Source organism: Sorex araneus, chromosome 1, assembly GCF_027595985.1.
Source record: "Sorex araneus isolate mSorAra2 chromosome 1, mSorAra2.pri, whole genome shotgun sequence".
NCBI classification, from domain to species: Eukaryota; Metazoa; Chordata; class Mammalia; order Eulipotyphla; family Soricidae; genus Sorex; species Sorex araneus.
In genome coordinates, this window is record NC_073302.1 from 329795976 (window position 1) to 329813355 (window position 17380).

Below are 17380 nucleotides of genomic sequence, written 5' to 3' on the forward strand. Positions count from 1 at the left end.
CGAACAGTATGAGGTTACCTTTTACCTCTGAGCTTCTACTGTACTGGGATACAATGCCTCAGGTCCGTTTCCTCTGGCTAAACCAGGCTCAGGTGTAGAAAATACAACAGTGTGGAACTCTGGGGGTTAGTTTCAGGACAAAAGGAAAAAAGGAAAAAGGCACTCACAAGGAGATTTCCTTCCAATGTCAGAAAGGCAGACACAATGCTCTGAATCCATGATACAGTTCATTATCAATTATGTTTCATTAATTTCTCACATGGCCACAGTGTTACTCTGCTGCCACTGTCTTATTATGATCAATGGGATTTTTATTTGTAGGCATGTAAGATTTGCAATTATTGCTATGTCTAAACATTACATCACACTATCATGGGTGAATGAAGCTGTGAAATGCATAATTATGTTGAAAACAATGGTTCTAATATGCATCACAAAAGCCCGGCAAGAAGATCACTCTTAGTTTAAATCACAAAGTTAAGCTTTTATAAATCCCAAGCCCCTTTCTAAGTACCACCATTTTGACTCAAAGATTTGTCTGCTAATTGCACCTCCACGTGTAGTACCAAGAGGGATCAGCAGCTCTCAAAGAAGAAATTACAGGGAGTGCTTCTAAAAGGGAGAGAAGAGCTGAGCCCACGAATCTATATAAAGATTCAAAATGGGGCTAGAGAGAGCTCCAAGGGCCGGAGTGCACATTTTATATGCAGGAGGTTTGATTCTCAGTGCCACACAGTGCCCTGAGCACTGCCAGAAGTGACCCAGAACACTGAGCTGACAGTAACTCCTAAGCATCACTAGATGTGTCCCTCTCCCCCAAAAAAAGAAAATTAAAGAGGGGCTGGAGATATAGTAGAGAAAATAGGGCTCTAGCCTTGCATGTGGCAACCCGGGTTCAATTCCCAGCATCTCATATGGTTCCCTGTGCACTGCCCAGGGTAATTACTGAGTGCAGAGCCAGAAGTAACCTCTGAGCACCTCTGGGTGTGGTCTAAACCCAAACCAAACCAAAACAAAACAAAGAAAATAATCAAAGCTAGGGCTGGAGTGATAGCATAGCAGGTAGGGCGTTTGCCTTGCACGCGGCCGACCCGGGTTCAAATCCCAGCATCCCATATGGTCCCCGAGCACTGCCAGGAGTAATTCCTGAGTGCAGAGCCAGGAGTAACCCCTGTCAGGTGTGACCCAAAAACCAAAAAAAAAAAAGAAAAGAATCAAAGCTATATCAACATAAGACTACACTGTACACCCACTGGTATATCATGCTCTTGCTTTATGTGTGTGAGTATATGTTGTATGAATGTGCATATGTATATACATACAATAGGCTTAAATAACTACTCATATGTAAGCATTTTCAAAATATATTTTAAGTGACTTTAAGCAAGATGAAAACATGAGTATAGCATAATCTCTTTCAGGTAAAAATATTTAAATATGTGGAAATGTGTTTTTCTTTTCCTTGAATGAAATCACAAGATACATTTTACTGGGGAGAAAGAGGTCTTATGAAGGAGACAATCAAATGGGCGGGGGTTTCCTTTGAATACTATCCATATGCAGCTAACACTTTTTAGTACCAGCATAGACTCACCTGGAAATTCCTTCTGTACATCTCTGAATTTAGAAAATATAATGGTATTTTATTGATCACAAAGGAAGTCATCAATAATATATCAAATAAAATTGAAAATTTCAAAACTAAGTTTTACTAATATCGAAAAAGAAAACATGGTCAAAACGAATGTTTAGCTATAATAATAATTGTAAAAAGGCCAATATCAGGGCTGGAGAGAATAATACAACAGATAAAGCACTGTGTTGCACATAGCCAAACCAGGTTTGATCCCAGCAGGGGAAGGAAGGAAGGAAGGAAGGAAGGAAGGAAGGAAGGAAGGAAGGAAGGAAGGAAGGAAGGAAGGAAGGAAGGAAGGAAGGAAGGAGGGAGGGAGGGAGGGAGGGAGGGAGGGAGGGAGGGAGGGAGGGAGGAAGGAAGGAAGGAAGGAAGGAAGGAAGGAAGGAAGGAAGGAAGGAAGGAAGGAAGGAAGGAAGGAAGGAAGGAAGGAGAGAGAGAGAAAGAAAGACCATCATGACAGAAATAGTCCTCACAAAAACTCAAGCAACTTAAGTGCCAATGGTTAAATAAAGGTAATACAAGGTTAAATAAAGGTAAGATCCTCTTGATGGACTGTGACATAAGCACTGACAATTATTCTGTAGAAACAAACGGCATTAAGCCACAGCATAATGGCTTAAGTGTAAAAGCAGTATTGACATTATTTACACAGTATGATTTCAATAAACCCCAGGGTAAAGGGGAAAGCTGATAAGAAATAGAGCAGGTGTAGTTACCACGTACTTACAGCATAATCAAGGGTTTGTTTTTTTCCTTTTTTTCAGGTATTTCAGTAAGGAGGGGAAAGGGCATTTTTGATAGATCAGATGGTGATGGAAATAGGAACTACATAGCACCCCCCTCCCTCAATTACAAAAGAGGGCTTTTTATCCATTCCTAAAGAATTGCAGCAGCAATGCAAATATCTATTATCTTATGCCATTTGTCAAACATTCTACCCATATGACATATATGACCTCAACCTAAAGGTCCTCCCTAGGGTTATGAAATGGTTATGATCCCCAAAATCACAGAAGAGGGGGGAAAAGAGCTAAAACTAAGAGACGTATCTCAAAACCTCGCCACTAAAGGCAATATGATAACACTTCAACTTTAAAGTGCAACACAAAACCCCAAATGCTTTAACTCAGCTATCAAGTAAAGGCAAACAGCACATCAAGCAAAAATGTAAAATAGCTGGCACATTTTGGAATTTCAATTAAAATGTGATGAAGTATTTCTTCAATAAACTGAGAGACAAGAGAAGATAGGTGGTGGTATAAGAGGTGCTGGGAAATGCTGTCAGTGTGAGAAGCAGTCTCCACAGGGATGAAAAGCAGATTATAGTGTTCCAGGAGCACGAAAGAAACAAATGTAGTGTTTTCAGGAATCCTAGGGTGGCCCCAAAGAGCACAGATAAGGTCCGTCATGAAACGCTTGTTGTGTTCCAGCCAAATCTACTTGTATGCAGAATCTGGTATGGCACAATTTAGAGCAAAGAAAATGGAGGTTCCCAGGAATATCACAGGGATCTGGCTGATGGACAAGCTCACATTTTTTTCTCCCAGATGTCAGACATGAAGTAGCTAAACAGGGCACATCACACATGGCTCTGAGGTAGGACAGTCCTTGACTAGAAGCATCAGCAAATCATCTGATATGACCCTTCCATCCTCTCAGCCAAAAATACTTTCCTGTGTCTCACAGAGCCCTGTCCGAGAGAAAAGGCATCGACTGTGGACTGGAACTACTAGTGGTCAGCTAGCAGAACTCTAGTAGTCAGCTATGGCAGTAAGCAAACTCTCACCAGTCCTTAAGAGCAACTTATATAAAGAAGTCACTGCCTCATTCAAATTATTCCAGGAGAAACACTTCCGTGCATCCATCCACACCTGCGCCAGGTGTGGCCATGGCATGTGGGACTCTGCACTTCCCTTTTAAGTAGGTAACTGGGTTATGACCTGGACATCATGCTTTAACACTCAGTTACATTGTGGTCCTTCGGGAACCCCCTCAGAGAACCCTATCTTGCCTTCACACACACCCAACCTGATTCTATCAGTGAACTAGACCCATGGACCAGGAGACCCCGGACCAGCAATGAGGGTATGTAAGGTGTGTGTGTGTGTGTGTGTGTGTGTGTGTGTGTGTGTGTGTGTGTGCGCGCGCGTGCGTGCACACATAAAAGAACTAACTCTGGGTGGGGAGCTCATCTACCTTCTAAACTTCGTTTCTCCACCTGCAAAATGACAGTGACAGTGTAGCCTCGAGGTCTGCCGGGAGATGGAAGACTCCCTTTGACCAGCATTTAGGACTGTCTAAAATATGCTGAGAACGACTTCATGTTCCTAATTCCTAGCTATCCTCCAGCTCAGCATCCCTAAGAAGACTGGAGTGATGATGAACACCATAACCTTGACATGAACAAAAAGAACCTATTGAAATAAGAATGTTGGTAAGTCAACCACCAACAACTAGAACAAATGTCATTTTTCTGATTTTACATTTCTCCTTTCAACAATATGTTAACTCTCCATCTTTTCAAAAGAAAATAAAGACAAGAAGAAGAAGAGGCTTATTCTACTACTCCCTCTCCCCCATCCCCTCCTGCTGTAACACAGCACTAATGCAATGACAAGATCATATGGTGCATTTTAGGAGTGGGGAGGATCTAAGAACATTAACTCTTTAATCCTCTCCCAATTTACTATGCCAGCAACAAAAAACCACCGCAACAAAGCCATCCTCATTTAGTAAGGAAATCTGTAATTAGCGGCCATATATTCTCATTATGACAAGTTTCCGGAGTCTATGTTAATAAGATCTTTGGTGTTCAAAACTGACCAGGGACTTCAATCCCTTTCAAATGGAAGCGAGTCCACAAATGACTCTGAGAAGTGTAAAGATGTTTGGAGAGGAAGCATTTCATTTTCCCCATCAAAGAAAGTTTTAGAAGCTTGAAGGAATCTTCAGCTACAATGCGCTTTCTTTTTAAGGCTCCTCAAGATTTCTTGCAAACAAATGATTCTAACTGAGCCAGCTAAAAGTAAAGACGTGGGCATTACTTTCCACCTACCCATCTATACCAAGCTAATTCAGAGTTGTAAAGCCAGTTTTACTCAGAATGCCTTATATTTTTTTTTCCTGGAAGCCCAGGGACAGGAAGATAGTTGGAGAAGCTCCAGCATATATTTTGCACACAAGAGACCCAAGTTTGATCCCTTGGCACCTGATCGTTCCCTAAGCACCACAAGGAGTGAACTCCCCCACATACAACCAAGGTGTGGCCCCCAAATAAAAGAAAAACAACTTAAAAGCCAGTTTCTTCAATAATGATTCACACATGCAAATGCATTTCTTCATAAGTGGTCATATTTCTTATGTGCAGGAATCAAGGACTCAAGGACGATATCAAAACCCCAACAACTCCCCAATGCCAAAACTCTTTTGTACTCTAAAATGACTCACCATCTCTTCAACACAGACCTCTATATCCAGCAGTGACTAGTGACAATATCCACCTTCTAGACTTATGGTTCACTTCTGTGTCTAATCTGGCAATGACCTAATTTTCTGCCAATGCAACCCCCTCTTCTTAGTCCTCAGCTGCCAATGGCCTTGCCAAGCCTCCTAAAAGCTCCACTGAAAGAATCTAGGCAGAAATGAACTGTATAGAGGTAGTAACTACAGGAACTCATTTGCAATTTTTTTCCTGTGTATGCCAGCCCTCCAGTAAAATCACAATGCAGGGGTCAGAAAGAAAGTAAAGAGGAGAAAGTGCTTGCCTTCCATGTCGCTGACCTGGGTTCAATCCCCAACACCCCATATGGTCCCCTGAACCCACCAGGAGTGATCCCTGAGCTCACAGCCAGAAGTAAGTCCTGAGAACCAGTGAGTGTGGCCCCAAAACCAAACAAATCACATATTTCAACAAATAGACAAAAGGCCAATACCCACTGTTTTGTTTTCTCAGGCACACTGAAAGGATTCATATCAAAGCCATGTTCATTGGCATCCCTAGACTAGTCTGCTCTTCTTAAAATCACAAGGAAGGAAAGTTGCCACAAAAAAAAAACCTGACAAGGGGGGCTGGAGCGATAGATAGCACAGCAGGTAGGCCTTGCATGCAGCAGACCCAGGTTCCATATGGTCCCTGGAGTGCCACCAGGAATAATTCTGAGCGCATGAGCCAGGAGTAACCCCTGTGCATCACCAGGTGTGACCCAAAAAGGAAAAAAAAACTCTGGCAAAAACCTCTAGGGTAGACACTTGTCTTGCATGTATGACACCCTAAACTCAACCCCAATAATAATTTTTTTAAAAAGTACAGCCTGCCGCAGTCCATTCACCTGATAAAAGCCACGTCTCAACTGAAAAGACACCTGACTTGACCTGTATTGTATGCATGTACTAAATCCCACGGAACTGCTCACTTAAACAATGCTTCCTTTGGGCAGAGAGATAGTACAGGGGGTGAGACAGATGCCTTGCACACACTGACCCGTTTTATCCCTAGCACCATATACAGTCTGATGAGCCCCACCAGGAGCAATCCCTGGCACAGAGCTAGGGTAAGCCACAGCTGGGGGAGATGGAGGTGGTGGCAGGAGCCATGGGTGCTGTCATGTTTTACCAGGTGACCGTCAACTGCTAAAGTGAAGAGACGAGGAAGAAGCAGCAACAAGATCAGCTTGACTCATGCAATCACTGAGCCCAAAATGCAGAAGAACTTACGCCAAACAGGAGCCTCCGGGGAGCAACCCTGCCCCCTGCCCCTCTCCCCAGTGCCCCTGCGCCCAGATCTGCAAAGGCAAGAAAACAGCTGGGCCAGTCGCTGCTGGGGCTGCCCACCTAGAGCAGGATGTTGCTTCCTGCTAGGAGACTCTACCACGGGACACCAGTGCCTCTGTCCTTCCTCAGCCCCCACTGCAGCCCCTTTCTCCTGCGCCACCTCCTCCTTCAGTATTCTTTGCCTTCTGTGAACCTCTAGCAGAAGAACAAAGAATTCGCCAATGGTTTTCTCACTCAAAATACAAATTTTTTTTTCAGCTCAGAGATAATGTTAATGAAGGGAACCTGAGAAAATATTTGCAAGCACTCAGTGTCAAAAGAAAAATAACTGAAGCTTTCCCTCCTTCCTCTCTGCAAAAAAGTCAGCCCTGTTGTAGTGGGGCCTGGGAGTGGTTCTGCTGTGCCTAAGGTGTGCAGGGCATTGCGTGGACACTCCGTACGCAGCGGGCACTTCTCTGCAGGCTTTCCTGAACTCACACCAGCAATGAGACTCCGTGCAGAGCTACTGCAGCAAGGGCATGGGAAGAAGGTGAGCCGGTCCTCTCCAGGCTGGGCAGGGTTTGCTTCCGCCCCGGCACCTCCCAGGCTTCCCTTTCCCACCATCTTTCTCTTCTTTCCCACACCTGGAGGCCAATGTCATGGGAGTTGAGGTCAGTTAGGAAGAGCTATGGGAATTGTGGGGTGGGGTGCCTGTTGAGGCCAGGCGGTGGAAGGTATTTCATCTCAGAAGGCATCATAAATAATTCTCCAAAAGTTGTTTGCCAAGGCATCAATGAAGAAACATCGTGACATCTTAAATTCTTTAAAAAGAGCTGATCTTTGTTAGAAAAGATGAAGTCATGAAATTTGCTTAAGTGGATGGTCATGGAGCATATCATGAGCGAAGTGAGATGAATCAGAAAGAGAGGGACAGACACAGAATGACTGAACTCATTTGTGGAATATAAAATATCATAATATGAGACCAACACCCAAGGATAGTAGAGACAAGGGCCAGGAAAGTTGCTTCACAGTTGGAAGCCTGCTTTATGAGCTAGGGGAGGAACAGCTAAGATAAAGAAGTGATCACTAAGTCAATGATGATTGGAGTGATCGCTCAGGATGGGAGATGTGTGTTGAAAGTAGATAAAGGACCAAACATGACGGCCTCTCAGTATCTATTGCAAACCATAATGACCAAAAGTAGAGAGAATGAGGGAAACTGTCTGCCATAGAGGCAGGGGGGGGATGGGAAGGTGGGGATGGGGGGAGGGAGATACTGTGGACATTGGTGGTAGAAAATGTACACTGGTAGATGGAGGGATGGGTGTTCGATCATTATATGACTAAAACTCAAACATGAAAGTGTTGTAACTGTAGTTCACAATGATTAATAAAAAAGTAGCACTGTAGCACTGTCATCTTGTTGTTTATCGATTTGCTCGAGCGGGCACCAGCAACGTCTCCATTGTGAGACTTGTTACTGTTTTTGGCATATCGAATATGCTACGGGTAGCCTGCTAGGATAATAACAAAATAAAAATTTAAAAAAATCTCAAAAATTAAAAAAAAAGAGCCGATCTGAGCCCAGAGAAAAGCTACAGGAGGTAAAGCATCCGCTTTGTCCGATCCTTGGCACTGCCAGGAGTGATGTCTCAGCACAGAGCTGGCTGAGTGTGGCACCGCTGGCCCCACTTCTCCCCACTTCTCCCCACCAAATAAACACATCTGCACAGAGCCCCTTCTCCCAGGAACACTGCCGTCAGCACGCTGAGAAGATGTACAAACCACAGATGGACCCACGCTCCCCGATGCCCTTGCAGGGAGGACACACCAGGTCCTGGAGGAAGGCGGCCAGCCTGACAGCAACCCGTAAATAGTTCTCTCTGTTCAGCTGTGTGGCTTGGTCTGGGCCACACGCAGCAGTGCTCAGGGACCACTCCTGGCTGGGTGTTGGAGGGCTGCTGGGGAGTCACGCAGTGCCGGGGATCGACCCAGAGCTCCATCATGCAAAGCACACATGCCAGCACTTTGAGCCACCTCCCAAGCCCCTATTTGGCTTTAAAGTAGATTGGGGAGGAGGGGGCTCCACCTGGTGGTACTAGGGCAGGAGCTACTCCCAACTCAGTGCTCAAGAACTGCTCAGGATGGAGCTTGGGAAAACCATGCACTGTCCAGAACTAACCCCAGAGCTCCAGCATGCAGAGCTAGCACTCGGCCTTTGGCACCATCTGCCCTGCCCCTTAACTGATTTTACAGTGAGAACTGCTGAACCTGGGGAAGCAGAGGCCTGGCTGGGTCTCCCTCGGCACTGGTGCGCAGTATTCTGCACAGAGCTAGTCTGCACCTGCTCCCTCCCAGACACTGAAGTTCCAAATTGCTGGGTCAGAGACAGCGAGAGACAAGGCCAGTGCCTGCCCCCAGTCAGTCATCAGAGGAGCCCCTGGGAGTGGATGGTGGGGTTCTGGTTCACAAGAGATGCCCTGGAGAAATTCAAGGCTGAGGGGAAAAGCACCCTGTAATGTGTGCCAGCACCCGGGTCCCTGCGCTGCCTCTTAATGGAGAACGAGCACATCCTATCCATCTCAAGGCAAGGGACTGTTCTCCACCACCCACTCTCTTCCCTCAGCCCCAACACAACCCTGCAAAGTACAGGCTGTACGTGTTACAGGCATGAAGGTGAAGTCAATGAGTGAGAGCCAGAACTGGCAAGTGAGGTGTGCTGTAGTGTAAGAAAGAAGGGCAGGCAGCAGGTAGGGCAGAAAATATCTGTCAACAAATAAAATAAAGATTTCTCTAAGAAATCCTAGAGGCCTAGAGAGCTGACTGGATGGCCAAAGATGTCTGCTTTCCCTCATAAGAACCTAAGTTTGATTCCCAGCACCGCCTGCCCCACTCACCCCCCACCCCCAGTGATCGCAGGATGTATCCCTGGCAGCCCCCAGCACAACTGGATATAAACAGAGAGACAAAGAGACATCGAGGAGCCTAAACATTGAGTCTCCTGGACAGATTGGCTGAACAAGCCAGGAGTGGCCCCCAGGTCCCCTGAACCATGCTTGGAAATACCCCCAGCCCCACAAATAGAAATTACAAACAACCCGCATACAGATGGACTTGAGAGTATACTGTAGAGCACAGAAAAGAGACACATAACGTAAAATAATTTGAAAGCTCCAAAGGCTTTTTCCATCTTTGAATTCCACGAAGCTAAGAATTTCTTTCTTATATAACATGAGTCAGTTTTTGATGTTTATGTGAAACAAAACACGAGAGTTCAAAGCAGACTGTCCAGAAAAAGCAAGAGCCAATATTAGAGGTGTATTGACATTAATATAGCTAAACTAAAAAGACATTTAATAGCCTTGATAAAAATTTTTTTAAAAAACAACAATGACCAATTCAAACAACTAGGGCACGCTCAAATTCCAGGAACTCTAAAACTGAGATATAACAAGGCAAGAATTTTGCTCTGCTTCAGTGGTCGGGATGAAGGGCGCATTCATGGGAAAGGGCAGGAACTCATGCACAATGGGAGCCCTGCAGGAGCATGTGCGGGGACACAGAACAAAGCAAGATGATAAGACAGAACCACCTGGAGTCTGACGGAGCCAGTGCAGGACAAAAGAAGAAAGTGATTGCTCAGAAATAGCAAACAATCGTTCAACAAACATTTGAGAGATGCTAAAAGAAGTTACAAAGCCTCTGGTTTGTCTCCTACTCAGAGAAAGAAAGTGTGAAACCTAGTCCAAGTTAGTACAGTGACAGGACACCGGCAGAACCTGGCAAAATCCCCAAAGAGCTGCAAGACATACACAGGGGCAAGAAACTGAACTTGGGCAAAAGCACTGGGCTTGGGAGGTATGGAAGGTCATCGTGACTATGAGAGTCCAAATATAAGGAGGCCCACAGGCCAATCCCTGACTATTGCTTTAGGTTGCTTTCTCTTTTTTTCCTGGAAAAAAATTAAATAATTTGGAGGATCATTGTAAACATACCTTCAACCCAGTTCTACTCACAAGGACACACTCTTCCAACATGAAAATGCACTGCGCTCCTTCAGGCCACTTCCATGGTAAGTCACTAGAATCCGGCTGCAGACCCCACTTTTACTCAATACACCACATGTGGTCAGGTTTGGTTGGCTTCTCTAGGTTACATGCCATATTGGGGGGAGGACCAAAGTCTTACATAAACACCCTGTAAGCAGAAACTTAACTCCAGAACAAGAACAGACAACCAAGGAAGAAGGAAAGGATAAGGAAAGGAAGGGAAAGTTGGCATCCTGTGCTCGCCAGTGGGTCAGTACCTGCAAGATGCAGGTGAATGCTCCCCCTGCCATGGAGGCTTCTGTGAGTTTTCAAAGCCTACCCAACACATACATCTGAAATTAGACCAACAGGTAGACAGTAGGAGTAAATCACATTTTACAAGGACTTTTGAAAACCAAGTAGTTATCAGCTAAGGACTCTACAAAACATTCCAGTTCTTTGTAAACACAAATAATAAAAGAGAACCAAGAATTATGCTTCCCTGGGTCAACTCCATGCTTGCAGATCAGGACCAAAATACCTGTTGACACAAACGAGGTTCAAACAGGCTTCCACAAACACACAAAAATGTAAGGATATGATGTTACTTTGGGTTTCTTCTGTGCTAAGTCAGGAGAGGCAGTCCTTGATTTCTATGCTCATTTGAACATCTGAACATTGAAAAAAGTAAAAATCCAGTTTTTTACAATTAAACATAAAACTGTTATTCTTCATGGAGCTTGAGACTTCAACAAAAAAATAATCAGTTTTTAATGTCTCTAAAAAACAAACATCTAAAAATAAGACAAAAGGTTATCAACAGATTCGATGGTTTCTGATGAATTAAACTTTATTTAATAATAAAAGAACTGTAACTGTCATTTTGAGGACACATGCGGCTGTGTTCAGAGCTCTCTCCTGGATCTGCACTCAGGATCACTCCTGGTCTGCTAGGCTCAGGGAACCATATTTGGTGCTGGGGGTTTAACTCAGGTCAGCCATGAGCAAGGCAAGCACCCTACTTGCAGTATTACCTCTCCAGCACATCAAACATTTTTAAATGTATACCCTATAATTGAATACTCAACATCATAACACTATCCCTACATCTGACATTCTAGGTTTTTCATTAATTTATTTATTCCCAAATCGTTCAGAAGGTAGAATTTTGGCAAACAGCAAAACGATGGCTATCAGAAAACTGGGGGCAGGGAGAATGGCTTTTCCATTCTCTTAATGTAATAAATACACCATTATGACCTCTGTCCAGGACTCTTGATGCACAACTCTTTGCTGCTTTGGGGAGAAATACGACCCCCACAAAAACAAACAACAAAAACAAGAAAGGCAACCTATTTCTCTGACCTGAAATGAGAAAGAACACTCTATGTAAAAAACTTTATTAAGAAACTCTATACGCAAAAGCTGTATACAAAACGGATCGTTTCTGTTTAATACATAGATAAATTTTATATTTTTAAACAATGGATTGTTTCTGCTGAAATCATGTCTTCCTTGGGGCCCAGACCCATAAAGGTGTGCCTCGTTTCAAACAGGCAAAACAATAACAAGATACTGGGCTTGCTCCTACATCTCCTGGGATCTTGTTTGCAAAATTTATGAGTGTTAAAAGCAAAAAATAAATAAATAAAAAGCTATCGTTGGGGGAGAGGAGGAAATTCCAGTCTCATTGTTGGTCAAATTTCTTGGAATTCCTTTGCACAGACATCTCCTTGGTTAATAACCTGTGTCTTTCCCCTTTGTTGTTACACATATCAGTTTTGTCAATGCTCCATCTTCAGAATAAGAACTGACACTGGGTAGTCCCTACTGACTACTCTAGAAACATGTAACCGTCAGCCACTTGTTTCAATTCAGGGCACACAATAAGAAAGCATTTTGCTATCATGACTAAAATGCAATGGCAAAAATAAAACAAACTGCAGAGTCTAGTGAGGCACTCGACAAAATACCAGAGAGTCAATACAGAATGGTTGGCTCAGGTGACTGGTAACTGAATATGGTGGCTTTTTTCCAAGCCAAAGAAACAAACTTGGCCTAGATCTAGGGCAATGGTAAGAGGTTACTTTCGGAAGTATTGGTGTTCAATTCCTTCCTGATACTCTTACATACCCATTCAGATTAGGACAAAGATTACAGTGGCAGGCATCTTCCGTTTCTTTATCCCCTGTATGGGGAGGGGTAGGCACCAGGGGAGAAAGTGTCAATGATGTCATCAGAGGTTTGTCCTTAGGGGACCGAGAATGTGGTTGTCCAGGTTGGCTCCCTGAAAGCCAGCACTCAGGAGAGAACTACATGCTTAGCAAAATGGACATGTTCTCAACTAAAAAGTCAGAAAAAGAGAGTAAAATAAATAATAAGAGTCAGGTTAGAGAATAAAGATGTTCTCAACTAAAGAATCAGTGTATCAGGGGCTGGAGAGATAGCACAGCAAGTAGGGCGTTTGCTTTGCATGTGGTAGACCCGGGTTCGATTCCCAGCATCCCATATGGTCCCCCGAGCACCACCAGGAGTAATTCCTGAATGCATGAGCCAGAAGTAACCCCTGAGCATCGGCAGGTGTGACCCCCCTCCAAAAAAAAGGCAAAAAAAAAAAAAGAATCAGCATACCAGGTTCAACAAACCCCCAAGAGTCCTGGAATTCAACTTATCATAGAGTCACTTTTTATCCCTTCCATCTCTTCCCAAGTAGTTCCAAAAGCCCCTTTCTCTAATGCTTACCCAAAACCAAATCTTAACATGTCTGTAAAGCACACAAAACTGCCGCCGGGAAGTACCACAGGAAAGCCCCCTTGGCCATCAGTAAGCAGTCAACTATCTTTCCTGCCCTCATGTGCTGGGTGTATCCGATCCCAGCACTGAGGTGAGTCAGACTGAAAAGTGTGTGTCTCCTAGATCCATCATCCACCCCAGGGACAAAAATGCTCTTCTCTGGAGTTTCTTAGGAAAAGTGAGCTTGCTCAGGCTGCTGCTGCTGCTCTGAGTTTAAACAAAAGAAAAGGACCACAGATATTTCAAACACTGAGCTGCCTGTCGAGCTGAGTGGCCCAAACAAGCATTCCCCAAGGTTTAGGATGGAAGGAATGGCAGAGCAGGCGCCACCCGTCTCTGTTTGTGTGAAACGTCCTTTCCACAAAAGGCAAGCTAACTTGCGATGAGAGAAAAGGAGATCCCAACTGTTTCGGGGTGGAACCCACTCTGAAAGTGAGTCTTAACATGAGGAGACCGTGATACGGGACATCAGCAAGCATGCATTCCCGAGAGAAACAGCATCCTTAAACACACCTCAAAAGAACCACCTCGCTCGCTCCCTCCACTTACCTGGGAAAGCGTGTGGATTGGGCGACCCTCTCTTAAGGCACTTAGAACAGAGAATATGCACAGTATAGTGCAGTCCAGGCCACTCCTGAAGCAGCACATTCAGTTCCTCCACCAACGGGGTGATGGCTTGCCACGCTGTCCATATATTTGGTAACGAGGCATGGCTGGCAATGGACAGAGTGTCTGGCTGCAGAACCCCCTTGGCAGGTCTGTAGCTCACCACCACAGGAACTTTCCCGCGGTAGGCAAAGATCTGAAGTTTACCGTCTGACCTGTGCACCACGTGGCTGTTGATCTGGACGCTGTAGCGTGCAAACAACCCAGGAGGAAACGTAAAGGGAAAACTATATTCAATCTGCAACTGCTCAGCCACAAAAGATTGCCCAGCAAGATTGGTCCCATTAATCCAGGCCTCTGCGTGGGGCACCTCATTCTGGACATAGCAGGGGAACTTGTACCAGGCCGTGGAGCCATTCAAAGGCTTGCCCTTGGGTTTATTGAGGCAGTAACACAGTCCCATCTTCTCCAGCAGCTCCAGCAGCAGCTGCAGGTCCTGCTGGGCCTGGACGTGAGGCTTAAGCAGCATTCGGATGACGTGGGCTGGCAAGAGTCCGTGAAGCAGAAAGCCTTCCACGTAGTGATGGAGCTGGGTGGTCCGGAGCAGGTCCTGGCTTGGGGCAGGCAGCGGCAGCAGCGGGAAGCTCTCACCCTCGCCCTCGCCCTCACCACTGGCCCCAAGGAGCAGCTTGTGCAGCAGCAAGGAAGCATCCCTCTGGAAGAAGACATTGAGGATGTCGATGAGGCGGGAGAGGTTGTGGAAGACGTGCTCCTTGAGGGCGGGGCTGTCCTCGAAGTAGAGCAGCTTGCCGCTCTCATGGAGGTAGGACAGCGCGCTCTGCAAGCGGTCCTCTGTCAGACCTGCCTGCAGGCCCAGGCGCGCTGAGTCCCACCAGCTCAGCCACAGACGCTGCGCCTGCGGCGGCTGGAAGTGCAGCTCCTCCAGCACCTGCCAGGAGCGAGGCAGCACCCGGTGTAGGTTGGGGAAGATCTCGCGGTGCTCGGCCACAGAGAGCAATTTGTCGCGGAGGCGCTGCAACTGGCGGGGGTCCCTGCAGCTGACGGGCAGCACAGGGGAGAGGATCTGCAGCCGGTGGTTGAGCAGGTACTGGAAGTGGGCCTTGCGCCGCCGCAGGTTCTTGTCAGAAACACCGTAGTAGGCGGCATGGGGGCTGGCCGAGCGCAGCTCGAAGTCCCGAGCCAGCGCCTCGTCCACCACCTGGGCCAGCCGGCTCAGCCCCTCGGCGTCGTGCTTCTCCTGCAGGGCGATCTGGCGGTGAATGTCCAAGCACTTCTCCTCCAGCTCCCGCTCCCCGCAGAGGTCTGCGTGCGTGCCCACAATGCACACCACGGCATGCGGCACCCGGGCCCCCACCCGATGTAAGAAGGACCCCACGGTGGTGGGAAAGCGCCGGGGTTCATAGGTGGCCAAATTCACCACCAGGACATAAAGGGCCCCGGGTGAGAGGAAGAAGGGCTGGATCACCTCGTAACTCTCATCGCCAGCCAAGTCATACACGATGAAGCGCAGGCCCCGGGAAGCATCGGCTGTCCAGCTGGTCACCTCGATGCCTTTGCTGGTGGCGGGCAGCGAAGTCGGGTAGCTCTTGTCCTTGTCCTGAATTCCGTGGTTCCCCTCTACCCGCTCCTCTGTGAGGCAGTGCCGGAGCAAGGTCTTCCCCGCCGACTTGTGGCCCATCAAAAGCAGTTTGAGCCGCGGCTGCACGGCTGGCTGCGAATGAGCCAGCTCCTTCTGGTAGGCTGCGATGTAGGGGATCCCCTTCATACAGACCTCGTAGGGGGGCTGGATCAGCGGGTTGTCCTTGATCTTCCACAGGCCCACGCGCGAGAGCTGGCCGAAGTTGTCTGGCAGCACCGCGATCTGATTCCCTTGCAGCACCAGCTCCTCCAGACCCGTCAGCTCCACGATGGAGTCTGGCAGGTAGCGGATGCGGTTATTATCCAACCACAGGGTGAGCAGGCGACCCAGCCCCGAGATGAGGGACGGCACGGACGTGAGTTGGTTGCGGCTCAGGTAGAGCTCCTCCAGGCCGGCCAGCGGCAGCAGCGCCTCGGGGAACTCCTCGAAAAGGTTGGAGGACAGGTTGAGCATCTTGAGCCGCTGCAGACGGCTGAACTGCGCGGGTAGGGCCTGCAGCCCGTTGTTGTCCAGCATGAGGCTCTCTAAGCTGGCCAGCTCGCAGAAGCCACTGGGCAGGGTGCCAAGCTCAGCCCCACTGAGCCAGAGGATCTTGAGGGCACTCAGGGCACTGATATCCTCAGGTAGGCCCCGCAGCCGGTTACTGGACACGTCCAGCTCCTCCAGGGCGGCGAGCTGCAGCAGCTGCCGGGGGAAAGCCGTCAGCTGGTTATGGTCCACGTCGAGGGTGCGCAGACGGGAGAGGCCGGCCAGCGAGTCGGGCAGGTGCGCCAGGCGGTTGAAGCTGACGTCCAGCTCCTCCAGGTGGGCCAGCGCGCCCAGCTGCGCGGGCAGGCCGGGCAGCTGGTTGTGGCTGAGGTTGAGCTTGCGCAGCTCGCGCAGGGCGCTCACCACCTCGGCGCCCAGGGCCTTCAGCCGATTGTGGCTCACGTCCAGCTCGGTGAGGTGGTGGCCCAGCTCGGCCACGGGCGGGGGCAGCCGGCCGAAGCGGTTGCGGCGCAGGACCAGGACGCGCAGGCTGCCCAGCGCCGACCCCAGCCCCTCGGGCACCTCCTCCAGGCCGTTGTTACCCAGGTTGAGCACCTCCACGTCCCCGAGGTTGGCGGGCAGCACCAGCCGGGGCGCGGCGTCGGGGGAGCCCGGGCAGCCCCCGGCCGCGCTGAGCGTCAGCTGGCGCAGGTTGCCCCGCAGCTTCCTGGCGCGCAGGGCGGCGTCCCGCCACAGCCGCACGGTCTTCAGGTCCCCGCGGTCCCTCCCCGCCATGGCGGGGCGCCGGCCGACACCCGCACGCGGGTCGGGCCCGCAGCTACATGCCGCGCCGGGCTCCGCGCTCCGGGGCACTAGCGCAGCCGGGGGCCGGGCGCGAAGCGGGCGGCTCCGGGGGGCGCCGAGCGCGCGGCGCGGGGGCAGGCGGCGGCCGGCGGGCAGCGCCGCGCGCGTTCTCCTTCCTCCCGGGCCATGGGCGCGCCGCGGGCCGCGGGGCCGCCGCCTCCTCCTCCGGCTCCGCCCGCCGCGCCGCCGCCTCCGCCCCGCTAGCCCCGCCGCTGCGGCCCCGCGGCCCGCGGCCGAATCGCACCGGCGAGCTCCGGGCGCGGGTGGGCGCTGGGCATGGTGCGCGGCCGGCCGCCGCGGGTCTCCGCGTCCCCGGGACTCGGGCGCGAGCTGGGAGCCAGCCAGCCGCCCCCCACGTGACCGAAGGAGGCGCCGCGTGTCCCCGGCCCCGCCCCGAGGAGGGAGCCGCGGGCGGGCGCCCGTGCGGGGTGCGGGGGACGCCCCCCGGGGCGAGGCGCGCCTGGAGCCCGAGCGGGGGGCTGCCGATCGCGGGGTCCGGGGCTCTCCCGGCCGGGTTCGCCGGCGTCTGACTCTTGGTTGGCCCCGCGGCCCGCGGGATTTCTATTTCTTCTC

At 49.2% G+C, this 17380-nt stretch overlaps 1 protein-coding gene across 2 annotated transcripts in view; it reads right to left on the reverse strand.

Moving 5' to 3' along the window:
- MFHAS1 (multifunctional ROCO family signaling regulator 1) overlaps positions 1 to 16889 on the reverse strand; it is a 94317-nt gene extending 77428 nt beyond the window's left edge. Inside the window, exon 1 of one of the 2 annotated variants that reach the window (XR_008629205.1) lies at positions 13759 to 16889. Coding sequence is in view for 1 of the 2 variants with exons in the window: in XM_004618901.2 (XP_004618958.2) it covers positions 13759 to 16738 (2980 nt within the window). In the remaining variant the exon portion in view is untranslated. The remainder of the gene's footprint in view (positions 1 to 13758) is intronic. The other variant, XM_004618901.2, reaches the window with a different exon arrangement.
- Between the last annotated feature and the right edge of the window lie 491 nt (positions 16890 to 17380).